Genomic DNA, 14,259 nt, shown 5'->3' on the forward strand with positions numbered 1-14,259 from the left:
TTTAAAGTTGTCTACAATCAGGCTCCAGCCTACTTTTCTAGACTTTTCCACACATTCTTGGTGTCGTTCATCCTTTGTTTTTGAAGAGGATCAATGACATCCCAGGCTGATATCTTGACTCATGGATGAATTGGATTTGTGAGTCAGAGTTGTGCAAAGTCATCAGCCTCATTCTCTTTTCCAGAGTCATTGAAGACCAGTGGCAGGACAGAAGTCAAGACAACTGGTGATGGCCAGGATGCAGTAGGTGATTGGCTTCTTTGATGTCTGACCAAGTTCTAGATGTTCCACAGTGCCTGCTTCAGCCACCTTCATGGCCACTGGCACAAATTGTTCTCATATGACCATTCTGCTGGGAGAAGTATTCACATGCTTGGGGTAGACATCTCTCTAATTCATCAATGGAAACCTCTTGGTTACCCCCAACACACCTGAGTTGGTTTTACCCAGGTGTGGCTGCTGTGTATACTACAGCTTCTTGGAGCTACAGCTGAAAGTTGGGTCGATGAGCAGCCCTGAAAAGGGCCTGACAGCCCTCAGACTGGAGGTGCTAGTCCTCCTCAAACATCCCATATACATTCTGCTCTACAGTCAAACAGGCCAAGCATCACCTCTCTCCCCTCCATGCCTTTGCACAGGCTGCCTCCTGTGCCTGAATGCTCTGTCTCTTGGAATCCTTAGGTCTCTTCAAAGTCAGCTTAACAGCCATTTCCTACTCAAGGCCTTTCTTGATCTTCCCCCTTTCTGCCCATCGCCAAAATTACTCCTTATTTATTGTGTATGTAATTAGTGATTACTTCCATGTGCTCCCTTCGGAGATGGACTCTTGTCTTGGTATCCCCAGTAGCTTGCACAGAGTCTAGTACTTAGGTAGTACTTAATACATGATCACTGAATTTGAATTTATTGAAGTAATTAACAAGTATTTCAAAGGGAAATGAGAAAAGTTGGGACATAAAAGAATAGAAGAAAGACAGGAGGATGATAATCTATGCTCCCAGCAGAGTAAAGGACTGGTTGGCCATGCCATATATAGAAAGTGTGCTGGATTTGAAGTCAGAAGACTTGGAAGTCTCAGATCTAACTAACACTGACTAGACGTGTGATCCTGAGCCTCAGGTTCTTCATCTGTGAAACAGGGACAATGACTCGTAAGACCTCATAGGATTATTATGAAGAAAGCACTGGGCAAAATTTAAAGCACAACAGAACTGTGAATTCTCACAAACATCATTGGGTGTGAACTGTATAAGCACAGAGGCATTGTCACTGTTCAGTTGTTTTAGTTGTGCCTGACTCTTTGTGACCCTGTTCGGGGTCTTCTTGGCAATGAAATGAGAGTGGTTTGCCATTTCCTTCTCCAACTTGTTTTACAGATGAGGCAAGTGAGGCAAAAAGAGGTAAGTGACTTGCTCAGGGTCACATAACTAGCAAGTGTCTGAGGCTGGATTTGAATTCAGATCTTCCTGATTCCAGGCCCAGCACTCTATCCACTGTGCCACCTAGCTGCTCTAGCACAGAGGTGGTGTTGGTCTTGTTTGTTAAAAACAGCTCTACTATTTCCAGAGACCCCCAGGAAGGGGAAACCACTTAATAATTGGAAATTAACCATACTCTTATGTCTATACAGACTGAACTTTTATATTAAAAAACTATAGAAGAGACTGGGACTTTAGGTATTTAGGCATATCACTTAATACTACTACTGCCCTTAATTTCTCTCCAGCTAAAATAAAACCAGATGGTGATGGAAGTTCCAAAGGGCTTCTCCCTGAACCCTTCTGGATATTTTTTTTTTGCTACCTGATTCTCTGGAAGCCAGTTCCATATAATGGTGAACAGTCTTCTTTAGCTTCTAGTTTCCAATAAGGAATTAAAGCCTAAGACCAAAGCAGAAAGCATCACCTCTTTAAAAAAAAATTCAAACCAAGAGGATTTATTTGACTTTCATTTCACAATAAATACAATAAGAATACAATGTAAACAGTGATACATGAAACAACAAAACAACCAGGACCAGGGAGAGGGCAGCACTGGACAATGTCCTTGCTTCCACGCTATTCCTCTTGTTTCCTGATTTCATTTGCAATATGAATCACACAGTTTAAAACATTGGGAAGATTAAAGCCAGAACTTGTTTAGATTCAATGACATACCAGAGGGCCTCTAAAATCCAATGATACTGTACAGAAGATGCCTGTCTATTACAAAAGATTAAAGCTAGACACATGTCTATTTGAATCCACCAAATAACATTAAATCCATTTACTCAAGACATTTAGTGGAAGAGCATAAGAATACAGCAATACATAGAATTTTAATGTGTCAATGGAGGGACTGTCAGATTAAACTCTGTCTCCCCTGTGCTGGGAAAAAAAAAACCCAAACTATGATTATGAGAATATGATGTGAGAATTGCAGTTGCCTAATACCAACCTGAATACTTTAGGCCCCATACAAATCCTCACCTTCACTATACTCACATTAAATGCATAGCTGAGCACCACCTGTCTCCCCATATTCCTCACCAATGACCAGCCCTTCCACCCCTCCAGAATTGTGCTAGTTTTCAAGATGCTTTACTTTTTCCGGCCTCAGACACTTAACACTTACTAGCTGTGTGACCCTGGGCAAGTCACTTAACCCCAATTGCCTCACTTAAAAAAAAAAAAAGATGCTTTACTTTGCATCCCTAGGAGCAGTATAATATAATGGAAAGAGTACTAGTCTGGATAGCTAAAGCTTTGGGCTCTAATCTGAGCTCTGCTGAGGTGTGGGACTTTGTCAAGTCACTTCGACCCTCATTTGGTTTTACTTTTCTCTGCTATTAAATGAGTCTTGGGATAGATCATCTTTAACATTTCTTCAAGTATAAAGAGTTTATAGTTATGAGGATTGTGTAGAACTCAAAGACTTATCCTTTCCCCAAGTCTAGGAAAAATGACCCAGATAAATTCACGAGATACCACCTTGGCTTAAAATGAAACAGTTTGCTTCTTAGTTTGGTGTTCAGTTAAGCACGGGTATGGTGGGAATATTCATTAGCTATGAATATTCCAAAAGGTTAAAATGATCTCTCTTACTAATGTTTAGAGGACATGAACAGATTTCAAAAGTATAAATCCATGCTAACAACAACCATGTTCCAAATTACTAAGAAAATGAAAATTAAAACAACTTTGAAGTTTTACCTTACACCTAGCAATCTGGCAAAGATGATGATAAAGGATGGAAATGTCCATTATGGAAGGGGCTCTGGAAAGACAGGCACCCTTATACACAATTGCTAGAACTGTAAAACTGGTCCATCCATGCTGGAAAACAATTTGGAATTATTTGATAAAAATGACCCAGAGATCTCACTCCTGGGCAGATATCCCGAGGAAAATAAAGGCAGAATTGAGTGGTCTCATATATGCCAAAATATTCATAGCAGATTTTTTGTAGCTGTGAAAACTGAAAACAAATTCAATGCCCATCAGTGGGGAATGGCTGAACAATCATGTAATATATCAGTATAACAGAATGTTATTGCACCATAAGACATGACAGATATGAGGAATTCAGAGAAGCACAGAAATATTTGTAAGAATTGATGGAAGGCAAAATAAGCTGAACCAGAAAAGCAGTTTATATTACCATAATAATATAAATAAAAGAACATTAAAATAAAACTGGATGCTAATGTCAAGCCAAATCAACAATAACTTATTAAGCACTTACTATGTGCCAGGCACCATGCTAAGTTCTGAGAATACCAGTACATGCAAAAAGAAAGACAGTCCCTGCTCTCAGAGAGTTTACATTCCGAAGGAAGAAGACAACACATAAAAGGAGGTTGAAAGAGTGGGGAGGAAAGGTAGCAAGAAGCTAGTAACATTGAAGTATGGATTCTGAAGTAGAACCTGAAAAGGAAGAAAGACATTCTTGGCCTGGGCACTTTTCTTAAAATGGAAGTTCTAGGAGGAATCATTCAATTAGAGGAAGAAGCCACAGGGACAGTGTAATTGTAATGATCAGTCTTAGCCCTGGAGAAAAGATAAGGAGATACATCTCAAACTTTTCTTTGGAGAGGTGGAGAATTATGGGTATAATTATGGGTATATGCATACACTGTCAAACATGGTCTCGGTTGGTTTTGATGAACTCTTTCTTTTGTTTCAAAGAACAAAGTAGGGAATGGGAGAGTAGAGGAGCATATATGAAAATGGTGTGGTAAAAACAAAAGCCATCAATAAAACTTATAAATTAAATTATGTGAATGCTTTCATATCAGATTAAATCTACCAGATATAAAATAGACATTGAATATAGGTGCGACAATGTTGCTCTAAGCCACAAAGTCAGAAATTAAAATTAGGCTGTTAGAGGGCTTTTGTGCAAAGAACAATTAATTATTCCATCAGAAACAGGTCCTCATATCTATCAGTCCTCAATCCAAAAATATAAAACAATCAAAAGCCTTCTCTTCAATTATGCCCAACAATCTTCTCCAATGCAATAATAATACCCCCCAAAAAATACCCAATCTACAGAAACAATTTTTTTTTTTGTCATCACCGTGAATGGATCAGCCACCCAGAAAAGTAGCTAAGATTCTGCTGCACATTGGTTCTCTGTCTGAGGAATGCTACTCACCCTGGTTCCTGTCACACTTCTCCCTTCTTCCCTACAAACCTGTTACAAAGACATGGATGTCTTTCATTTATCTGTGCCTTGTAGCCCAATTAGATTACAAGCTTCCTGAAGCCAATAACTGTTTTAAACTTATCTCCTTATATCAGGTACCTCTAGCACTATACTTTGCACACACCAGGTACTCAATGGATATTTGTTGGTTTGATTATATTAATAGATCTACTACAGAGAAAAATGAACAAGTATCAAAAGGAAGGGCCTGATGTTTCTGATGTATATATCTTAGATTAGGCTTTTTGCATTTTATACTTCTTCAAGCAGACTAAAACCACTCTATACCTCCATCAATCATCGGTATAAATTAATATGGCCCTCAAAAATCCACCCCCTTGTGACCAACCCTCTGATAAGCTTCCCCCAATTTAGCTATGCTGGTTTTCAGATGATGAGAGTAGTCTGCTGCTAGAACCACACTTTCTTAGCTAGGAGTTCCTGCAGGAACTTGGCCATGTGAGCATGACCTTTGAGAACTGAGGGTTATCTCCTGGCCCAGATGAAACATCAATATATTATGGTTGTGTTTTTTTCAATTTAATTCCTCAATCTGAACTGCTTAACTTAACTAGCAAATGTCTACACATGTAACACATGTAAGTGTTGCAAGGTCTACACTGCATCTCCCTAAGTGGCATCCATCAGTAGCCAATCCTTTAACCTTTTCAGTAATGTTGGAAGAAGGCAGAGGCCTTACCTTAAGGTCCTGATGCTTTCACCTCTTGGCCAGGCCGGTATGGTGCCAGCATAGCCAAAGAAATTTAAAGTTAGGAGCCACAGAAGCACCTCAAGGGAACCTACACTCAACTCCTTCCATGTCACTTGTAAGTCTTATCTATTCTTCTAGCTAGACCTATTCTTTTTTTTCTTTTATAAACTTATTTAATGTGTTTTATGCATTAACAAAAATGATTCTGAGAAGCTTTACATTGGTTTCACCAGGCTGCCCAAGAGGTCCATGGCACAAAGAAGGTTAAGAACCCCTGCTCTACATTCCAACCCCTCTCACTTGACAGAGGAAGAAACTGAGGCTTAGAAAGAAGTTACTTGTCCCAGGTCACTTGGCTAGTTGGTGTCAGAGACAGGACTTGCACTCTGATCTTTTAACTCTAAATAAAATGAATGCTCTTTCAACTATATTCTGTTTACTCCTTTCATTGTATTGGGCACAGGGCTCTGTATAGAGAAGGACTAAGTCCTCCAAGCAATGTATTTCCTTGGAGCATGAGGCATCTATCTGCCTCATTGCCTTCTTCACTGAGGAGGATTTGAAACAAATGCAATTAAGGTTAAACCTAAAAAAGAACTTCCACACGGATGGAGTTGGTCTATGATGGGGAAATGGGAGAAGGAAGGAGACCTATTGTTTCTTAATGCTTCTGCTCCGTCTCAGATAGTCTCTGAAGTAAGCAACCAACTGTTCCTTCTCTCAGCTCTCTTTTCCTCTCCTAAGTTTGGTCCTGCTGAGAAGTCATTCTAGTTCTAGAAATTTCAGAAAATTAATTTACCTCAATTGCAGATACTGGAAACTATCATTTGTAAAGATTTTTTGGCACCTTATTTAAACCTAAATGTTTAGGTCCTGACACTGACCCTTGTGGGCCCCAGTAGAGGAATTTGACTCAATAATGTCCTCTTTGTTCTCCTGAGACAGGGGAGCCCATGGCTAGTGAGGGAGCAGCCCAAACAATACCAAAACAGACACTCCCACACACCATGAATATAGCCTGGAAGGAACAGCTTTGGCCCAGCAATCTGAGTCATGCGCGGCCCCACCCAAACTCACACCCAAATAAAATCACCTCCTTAAAATGGAAAGTTCTAATATTCATCTGAACCCACTCCTATCTAGATCTTTCTGGCTCTCTCCAGTTTTCTGGCTCTGCTTCTCTGAGTGCCATATACAGGCACCATCCTTGCTCCACCACCAAAGCACCCTGAATGGATTTGCTTCCCAATGGAATTGCTAGAAATGCTCTGAAGACTCAGCTCTCACCTCAGCTTCTTGCTTCACACTCTTCCCCTTCCTCCCCACCCTGCTCTTTTCAGAGTTAGATGCTTTTTCTTTCTCTCAGAGTCTGTCGGAAACTCTGTCTCTCAATCACTTCTTCCAGAATCTGTTATGGATTCTACAAAATACATTTCTTAAAACGATAATATGGGGCAGCTAGATGGCGCAGTGGCTAGAGCACCGGCCCTGGAGTCAGGAGTACCTGAGTTCAAATCCGGCCTCAGACACTTAACACTTACTAGCTGTGTGACCCTGGGCAAGTCACTTAACCCCAATTGCTTCACTAAAAAAACCAACAACAACAACAAAAAAAACCCCCGATAATATACAGAAAATGAAGAGCAGGCACTTTTCCCCAAATATTCCCTATTCACTTAGCATTCAAGGGAATGTACACTGCTTCAACTTATAGAAACTCCATGAATTCACACTTTAAAAGGGAAATGAAAAAATGGAAATTATAGGTAATTACAAAAGAACAAAAATTATATCATAGTTCCAAAAAAGTTTGTCTCCTTCCTGAGCTACATCTCCAGGACGGACATCCTGGTCTAGTGAAGTACTTAACAGAAGTATGGTTTTGCTGGGGGGAACAAAGACATATGGATAGGTGTTTGGTTGTTCCAATTCCCCTGCTGAGAATAAGCAGGAGGAAGAGTGCTGGGAGATGCCAAGCAGCAATGGGTGGAGAAGCCCCAGAGTTGCTGAGTATTTCTCTGGTGCTCAGCTAGAGTAGAAGAGAACAGATGAATAGAGCCAACCAGTCCACAGCTTTTCAAATCTTCCTGATAGCTCTGTTCTTTTTTCAGTCTCATAAATAACTCAACAGAAGAAAATACACTTACAGGTATCATATAAGTCTTCCACTGCCATAACCCATGTTGCTCTAGTTCACACAACTCTAGAAGCAGAGCAGAGATACAGGCAAGAACTGAAAGAATGGAATTAACTTTGAATAGCCCGAGGCACCTGGATTCCAGTATTCTTGTTGGAAAATCTTTATTATGAATGTTACAAGTGATGATTGGAGGAAATGATGCCCGTGGAGCCACTAGTTAGCAGTAATGGCTGGTTCTTTGGGACCACAAGTGTGCTGCTAACCACCAGTCTTCTTCCTGGCTTGCTTTCCTTTCCGGGGTTTGAGGATGGTGTAATTTACATACACTGTATGCTTTTCTGACAGGAAAGGAACATAGAATGCTCGCAGTAGTTTTGAAGATCTGAAAAATTAAAAAGGGAAAAATAAGGAGAGAATTTTATTATTTAATAGATTTAACAAAAGTGACCAAAAAAGATTTTCCAGTGGTAGCCAAGATGAGTGTGGGGGAAAATATCAATAGACCACTATTAAGCACTTACTATGTGCCAGGCTCTAGGAACAGAAAGACAAAAATGAAACAATGCTTGTCTTCAAGGAATTTTCTTTCTATCTGGATAAAACAATGGACACATATGCAAAATAAAAGGTCCTGTGGGAGAAGGAAGCCACTAATGGCTGGAGGGATCAGGGCATGCCTCATGTAGCTGGCACTCAAGCTGCACTCTGAAGGAAGTGAGAGGGGATTCCAAGAGGTGGAAGTGAAGAAGGGAATGGTCTAGGCCAAGGCTGGCAAGAATAGAGATGGAGTATTTGGGGGAAGAGAGAATTTGGCTGGACCACAGAGTTCATGGAAAAGAGTAATGTGTGAGAAGGCAGGCCAGAGCCATACTGGGGAGGGGTTAAGGGCCAACAGAAGAGTTTGTATTTTATCCTAGAAACCATCATCTTGGGCTTTTATGAAGCAAAACAAGACAGTACCTTGGTCAAGAATACATTCCCAAGGGGCGGATAGGTGGTGCAGTGGATTAAGCACTGGCCCTGGATTCAGGAGTACCTGAGTTCAAATCCAGCCTCAGACACTTGACACTTACTAGCTGTGTGACCCTGGGCAAGTCACTTAACCCCCATTGCCCCACAAAAAAAAAAAAAAAAGAATACATTCCCGGAGCAGGAGCAGAGTTTATTACCCAACAAGATGGCGTTAAGTGACCTAATCAAGACCTGACACTTCACCCACCCACTCCAAAAAACATCCACACCAAGAACTCTGTTACCTCTTTCCAAAACAGCTTTGATGGGGCTATACTACTTTTGTATAAGGCTGTTCCACAGAAGTCCTAGATCAAATGAAAAGGTTCATAAAGACTAATATAATTTCATGACATTTATATGGTCAAGGCAAAAAGAAGCTACAGATGTCCAATCCTCAGTTGGCACAAGCCTCTGGCTCTTACTTTCCTCAGGAATTAAGGGCACCTGTGTGGTGAATTCTGTAGGGCGCTTTTGAGTACAGGACTTAAAATAAAAAGTCTCTAATCACTTTGACACTAGACTTTTGCAACAGCTTCCTAATTGGTTTCCCTGCCTCAAGTCTCTCTCCTCTCCAATATATCCTATCCTCAGCTGCCAAAATGATTTTCCTAATGCATAGATCTTGACCATGTCACTCCTCAGTCAATAAACTCCAGCAACTATTTACTTTTTATGGGCTTTGACTCTTAGGTCAGGTATTATATCACCTTTCTCATACTTATAAAATTTCCATTTTTATGAGTTTTCTAACGCACAAAATTATTACATGAAGAAAAAAAAATTCATGGAGCCTGGGATTTAGACAGTTTGGAGACCACTGGTGTAGGGTACTGAGAAGTTAAGTGACTTGCTCACTTAACAGCCAGTGTGTCAGAGTCAGGACTTGAACCCAGGTCATTTTAATTCCAAGATCAGTCCTTGACCCAGGATACTACAATGTCTCTCACCCTGCACACAGTAAATACTTAATATTTATTTTAATTGAGCTAAATTGGTCAGGCAAGGTGGTACATGCCTATAAGCCTTGCTACTGGGAAGGCAGAGGCTGGTGGACTATTTGAGCACAGGAATTCTGGGCTACAGTGTGCTAAGCCTAGCAGATGTCTGAATTAAATCCAGCATAATATGGCGAGTCCCTACGTGTGATAACCCATCCCAGGCCAGAGCAGATCAAAACTCTCAACGCTGATTAGCTCTGGGACTGGACCCATGATAGACTGCTGCTGTCTAGCCTGGGCAAGACAGGGAGACCTAATCTCAAACTAAATTGAATTCTTGAAACATAAGGAAAACTTGCAAACTGTTTTTTTTTTTGGTGAGGCAATGAGGGTTAAGTGACTTGCCTAGGGTCACACAACTAAGTGTCAAGTATTTGAGGCCAGATTTGAACTCAGGTCCTCCAGGGCTGGTGCTTTATCTACTGTGCCACCTGTCTCCAGCAAACTGAATTTCGGACGAGTTTCCGAAGAGTGTGAACACATCAAAAGGGACTTCTACTAGTAAATAAATAATTAGTAATAATGATAATAATGATATCGTACCACCTTCTACATTAGTCAATGTTTCCTATAGTAATCATTTCTGAGAAAAACCAAATTAGAGAACAACCTTTTCTCTACTACACCGAATAGGATGGATGTTCTACTGACTATTCTTCCTTCAAATCCCAAACTAATAAGTGTTAGTGTGGTATCTGCATTGGCATCATAACCCCCAAGTCTGGCAGACTACTGCAATAGCCATACACAATCCTATCAGGTTCAGCCCCTAGACTTCCCAGTTTGAGAGCTGACAGGAGTCTCTACTCAATCAGAACTGCATTTCTACAATCAGCAGCTCAGAGGCTTTAACAGAGAAAACTGGCTCTAAAGAGTGAACGACAAGAGAAGATTGAGCTCTTATAAAGACGGGCTTTAAACTTGGGAGATCAAAACCAAGGGAATCAAGAGAAGGAAGTACTTTTGTTTGTCCAGAAATTATCTGTTCTATCTGTGCTACGTGGCTCAGAGAAGGTCAGAATGGAAGGCAGGAAGCCAGTGTAAATACCTAAAAGCCAAGTGTAGGGCACATGACTAGAACTGGGCATTTCACTGAAATGTCATACTCCACAAAACACAAATCAGTACAAAACATAATCAGTACCTTGTCCTGATCAACTTACCAGGATAGGAAAAGATCAGGCTTGTAATGGCCAAAAGACCCCCAAAACAACCCCAAAACCAATTTCAAAAGATTACACTGGGTTGTTTATGGGATTTGTTAGGTGTAGGGCACTTTCAAGGTCCAGGGGATACAAAGAGATATAAGACACGATATCAGAAGATCTGGGTTCAAATTTTGGTTATGCCACTTATTATTTGTGTGACTATGAATAACTCACCAAATCTCTAGAAACCTGTTTTTTTTCCAACTGTCTCAGTCCTATGTACTCTGCTCTAAATAATAATCTGAGAGGCCTGGTTATTTATATAATAAATATAAAGTTGCAGATGCCAACCAAGTACTGGATGAGTATTATAGATTTCAGAGAAGTGATCACTAAGACCTTAAAATGGTCCAAAAAATCTTTGCAGAGGAAGGAAGAGGAAGCAGGAGGAGGAGGAAAGTGAACTGGAACATAAAAGGGGTGGTGGGTGGGATATTCCACGTGGGAAGAACAGCATGGCCAAAAGCATGAGGCAAGAATGTATATGATGTATTTAGGGAACAATGAGTATATCAGTTTGAGTGGAAAGTTTCCACGGGCTAGTTAGAGAGGCAGAACTTAAGCCCCTGGTGGGCTCTATATCCCTAGTGCCTAGCCTAGTGCCTTACCCATAGGGCTAAGAACAAGGACTGGGCATATCATTTCACTAATACAGGGAACTTCTGGATGAAGAAACTTTCTCTACCAATGAAGGTCAGCACCTTCTCAGGAACTTAGACTCTTAAACAATCTTGCACATTGTGGGTAATTATAAAACAGATGATGAACTAATAGGCGGAAGGAGAAACATCCTTTGGGATATTGTCAATATGGGAATTTGTTTTGCTTGACTATGTTTACGTGATGAAATAGTGTCTTTTTTTCAGTGTGTATGTGGGGTGGGAGGAAGGAAAAATTAGTGCTTGCTCATTTGAAAAAAAAATGTTAATACTTGGATTGGAGGAAAGCAGGAACTAAATTGTAGGAGGGTTTGAATGTGAGATTCAGTAATTTAGACTTTATTCTATAGGCAAAATAAAAACTACCCTTAATACTACCTTTCCCTGATTCATAATTAGGTAGTTCTAAAAAGCACACAAGACCTTGAGGGGTAGAGAGGTTACATATTTTAGACAGACAGCCACACTAACAAAAGATAGACATTCTATTCCCATTACTAGAATAATTTAAGCAACAAGAATGAGATCTTTTGTCCTTAGCAGTAAATGACAAATGGCTAGGCAAGTGCTTCTCCAGCCTCCTGAGCATGTAGCCTTGGCTAAGAAGCTATCCCACCGAGGACAGACTTTGGATTTGACTTAGACATGTCAGGACCTCCTCACCAGAAAGAGCAAGATCAGGTCTTTCTCATCTGGACCTACTTAGTCAGGGAAGAAACTCATCCTCACTATGAACTCTACCACCAACCCTTAAAAGATTTGGCCCCGGGCATTGTACTTAATAACGAAAAGGAAAAGAAACTTCTAAGATCCAAACATAAGGTTATGTAAGAGACAAAGATGTAGGTGGGAGGGGGAAAAAGGGGAATTCGAGGAGGAAAGCAGAAGATGTCTATTTGTCTTCTTATCTCAGATCTGAATGGAGCAGGCTGGCAAACCAATTTCACATTGTTTTACTCAGGCAACTTCAACCTGTGACCCATAGCAGGCCAACACTGTCTATCTTTAGCACATGAAATCACCAACTTTCACCAGAAGAATAAGTGAGAGAAACACTGGGCCTGCTTAGCTCCCTTCCCACCTCTGGGCTGGAATGGGAGTCTGTGTTGGGTTGTTTTGTTTTGTTTTTTAATAAAGAACAAATTAATTTGAATTCTTCATCTCTGACATGGCAGCTGGCATTCTGGAAATCTCTCTCACCAACACCTTTGATATACTATCTAAACACTGACCTTTTCAGTTTCTGGTGAGTGGTAGGGTTGTTGTGAAAGAAGGGAAATCAAATTGATTATTTGCCTTCATGAGGGAGATAAGGGTCTGGCAGCTAAAATAGCAAGTTTATAACGTAAGTATATGTACACATACACAAGGTTGTATGCATATGCCTCCATGTATTAAAAAGAACAAAACATGTGCCTGTAGAACTAATACAATCAATGGTCTGAAGGTTTAAGAATCTTACAACACAAAAGCCAAAGTCCAATCGTGTTGGGGGAGCACAGGCAACCCAGACCAAGGAGATATGAAATACAGCCCCGTCTCATGGGAGCTAAGACACAGACCCTCCCAGTGAGAGAGTCACTCATGCAGTAGATGGAGGGAAGATGAAACAAACTTGGACAAAGCAGTTGCCTAAACAGCATAATTAGCTGATGGCTCAGAATGTTTTCTAATTCAATTACCCGACCCATTTATCAGGGCTGGGGAGCATTCTGCTGTGGAGATTGAAATCTGCTCTTGCTGACGTCAATGGAAGACTGGCTGCCAGTCCCCGATGTCTCCAGTTCAGCAGGCACGAACAGATCTGGTAGGTCCATTTTTCACTTAAAAAAGGAAACAGATCTAACACATTTAGAGAAGAGTTTCTTTGATTATTTTTTTATTTTTTAATTTATTCTTCCAACATTTAATAACCTCTGTGAGCCTGTAATCTAAAACCACTGCCAGTTTTCCTCATGCTACTCCTGCTTATGTGGCTTTGTGAAGGCAGTGTGTTCATGCCACTTACAATTCACAAAACTGAACCCTGAGAGTACTCCTGGGTTTGGAAAAAGCGTCCACTTTCTCATTCAGGTCTCAGGTCACAGCTTACTCCACAGTCCCTTGCCAATAAACTGGGAAATCTCAAAAAGAGGTAGACCTGATCAAAAATGTCATTGGTGAAGTTTGGGGGAGTACTCTTAAGGAGCTGGGTAGCACAGTACATAGAGTGTTAGACGTGGAGTTAAGAAGACCCAAGATCAAATTCAGCCTCAGACACTCACTAGCTGTGCAACCCTAGCCAAGCCACAACCTCTGTCAGCCTCAAGTTACTTCAACTGTGAAAAGGGGATAATAATAGCATCTACTCCCCAGGGTTGTTGTGAGGATCCAATAAGATGATATTTGTAAAGTGCTTACCACAGAGCCTGGCACATATGAAGTGCTTAATAAATGTTCTTTCCCCATACATTTTAATGAGGGGAGGGGACAGGGAGAGGGAAGATCACACCTAAAAGAGAGCTAAGGCATGGTGGTCAAGTCCAAAAAGGCAGAAGCAGAGTTGAAAGAGACATGAAAGATGGCTGGTCTGGGCCCTCTATCAAAGTGGAAGTTCCAGAAGAAGGGATCCCAAGGGATGTTCTGGGATGAGAAGGCTACTGGCTGAGCCATGGTGGACCAGTCTGGAGGATCAGAAGCAGGGGCAGGAGAGCATCTGCTGGTCTTTGTCACTGTCATACACCAGCTTCCAGGCCACTCTCCCACTTTCTCCATAATGTCAGCACCTCAGCTCTGATGTCTTCTCTGCCCTATCTCCAGTCATCACAGATCTCATGCTGTCCATAAGCCACACCTAATT

General features: G+C 41.0%; 1 protein-coding gene across 1 annotated transcript in view; it reads right to left on the reverse strand.

Annotated features, from left to right (window-relative positions):
- Window positions 1-1,920: 1,920 nt before the first annotated feature.
- Window positions 1,921-14,259, reverse strand: part of ALG9 (ALG9 alpha-1,2-mannosyltransferase) — a 155,596-nt gene continuing 143,257 nt past the window's right edge. The window contains exon 15 of the mRNA XM_043995048.1: window positions 1,921-7,923. Within this exon, the coding sequence (XP_043850983.1) occupies window positions 7,800-7,923 (124 nt within the window). The 3' untranslated portion in view covers window positions 1,921-7,799. The remainder of the gene's footprint in view (window positions 7,924-14,259) is intronic.

The sequence above is a fragment of the Dromiciops gliroides genome, chromosome 3 (genome assembly GCF_019393635.1).
Source record: "Dromiciops gliroides isolate mDroGli1 chromosome 3, mDroGli1.pri, whole genome shotgun sequence".
NCBI classification, from domain to species: domain Eukaryota; kingdom Metazoa; phylum Chordata; class Mammalia; order Microbiotheria; family Microbiotheriidae; genus Dromiciops; species Dromiciops gliroides.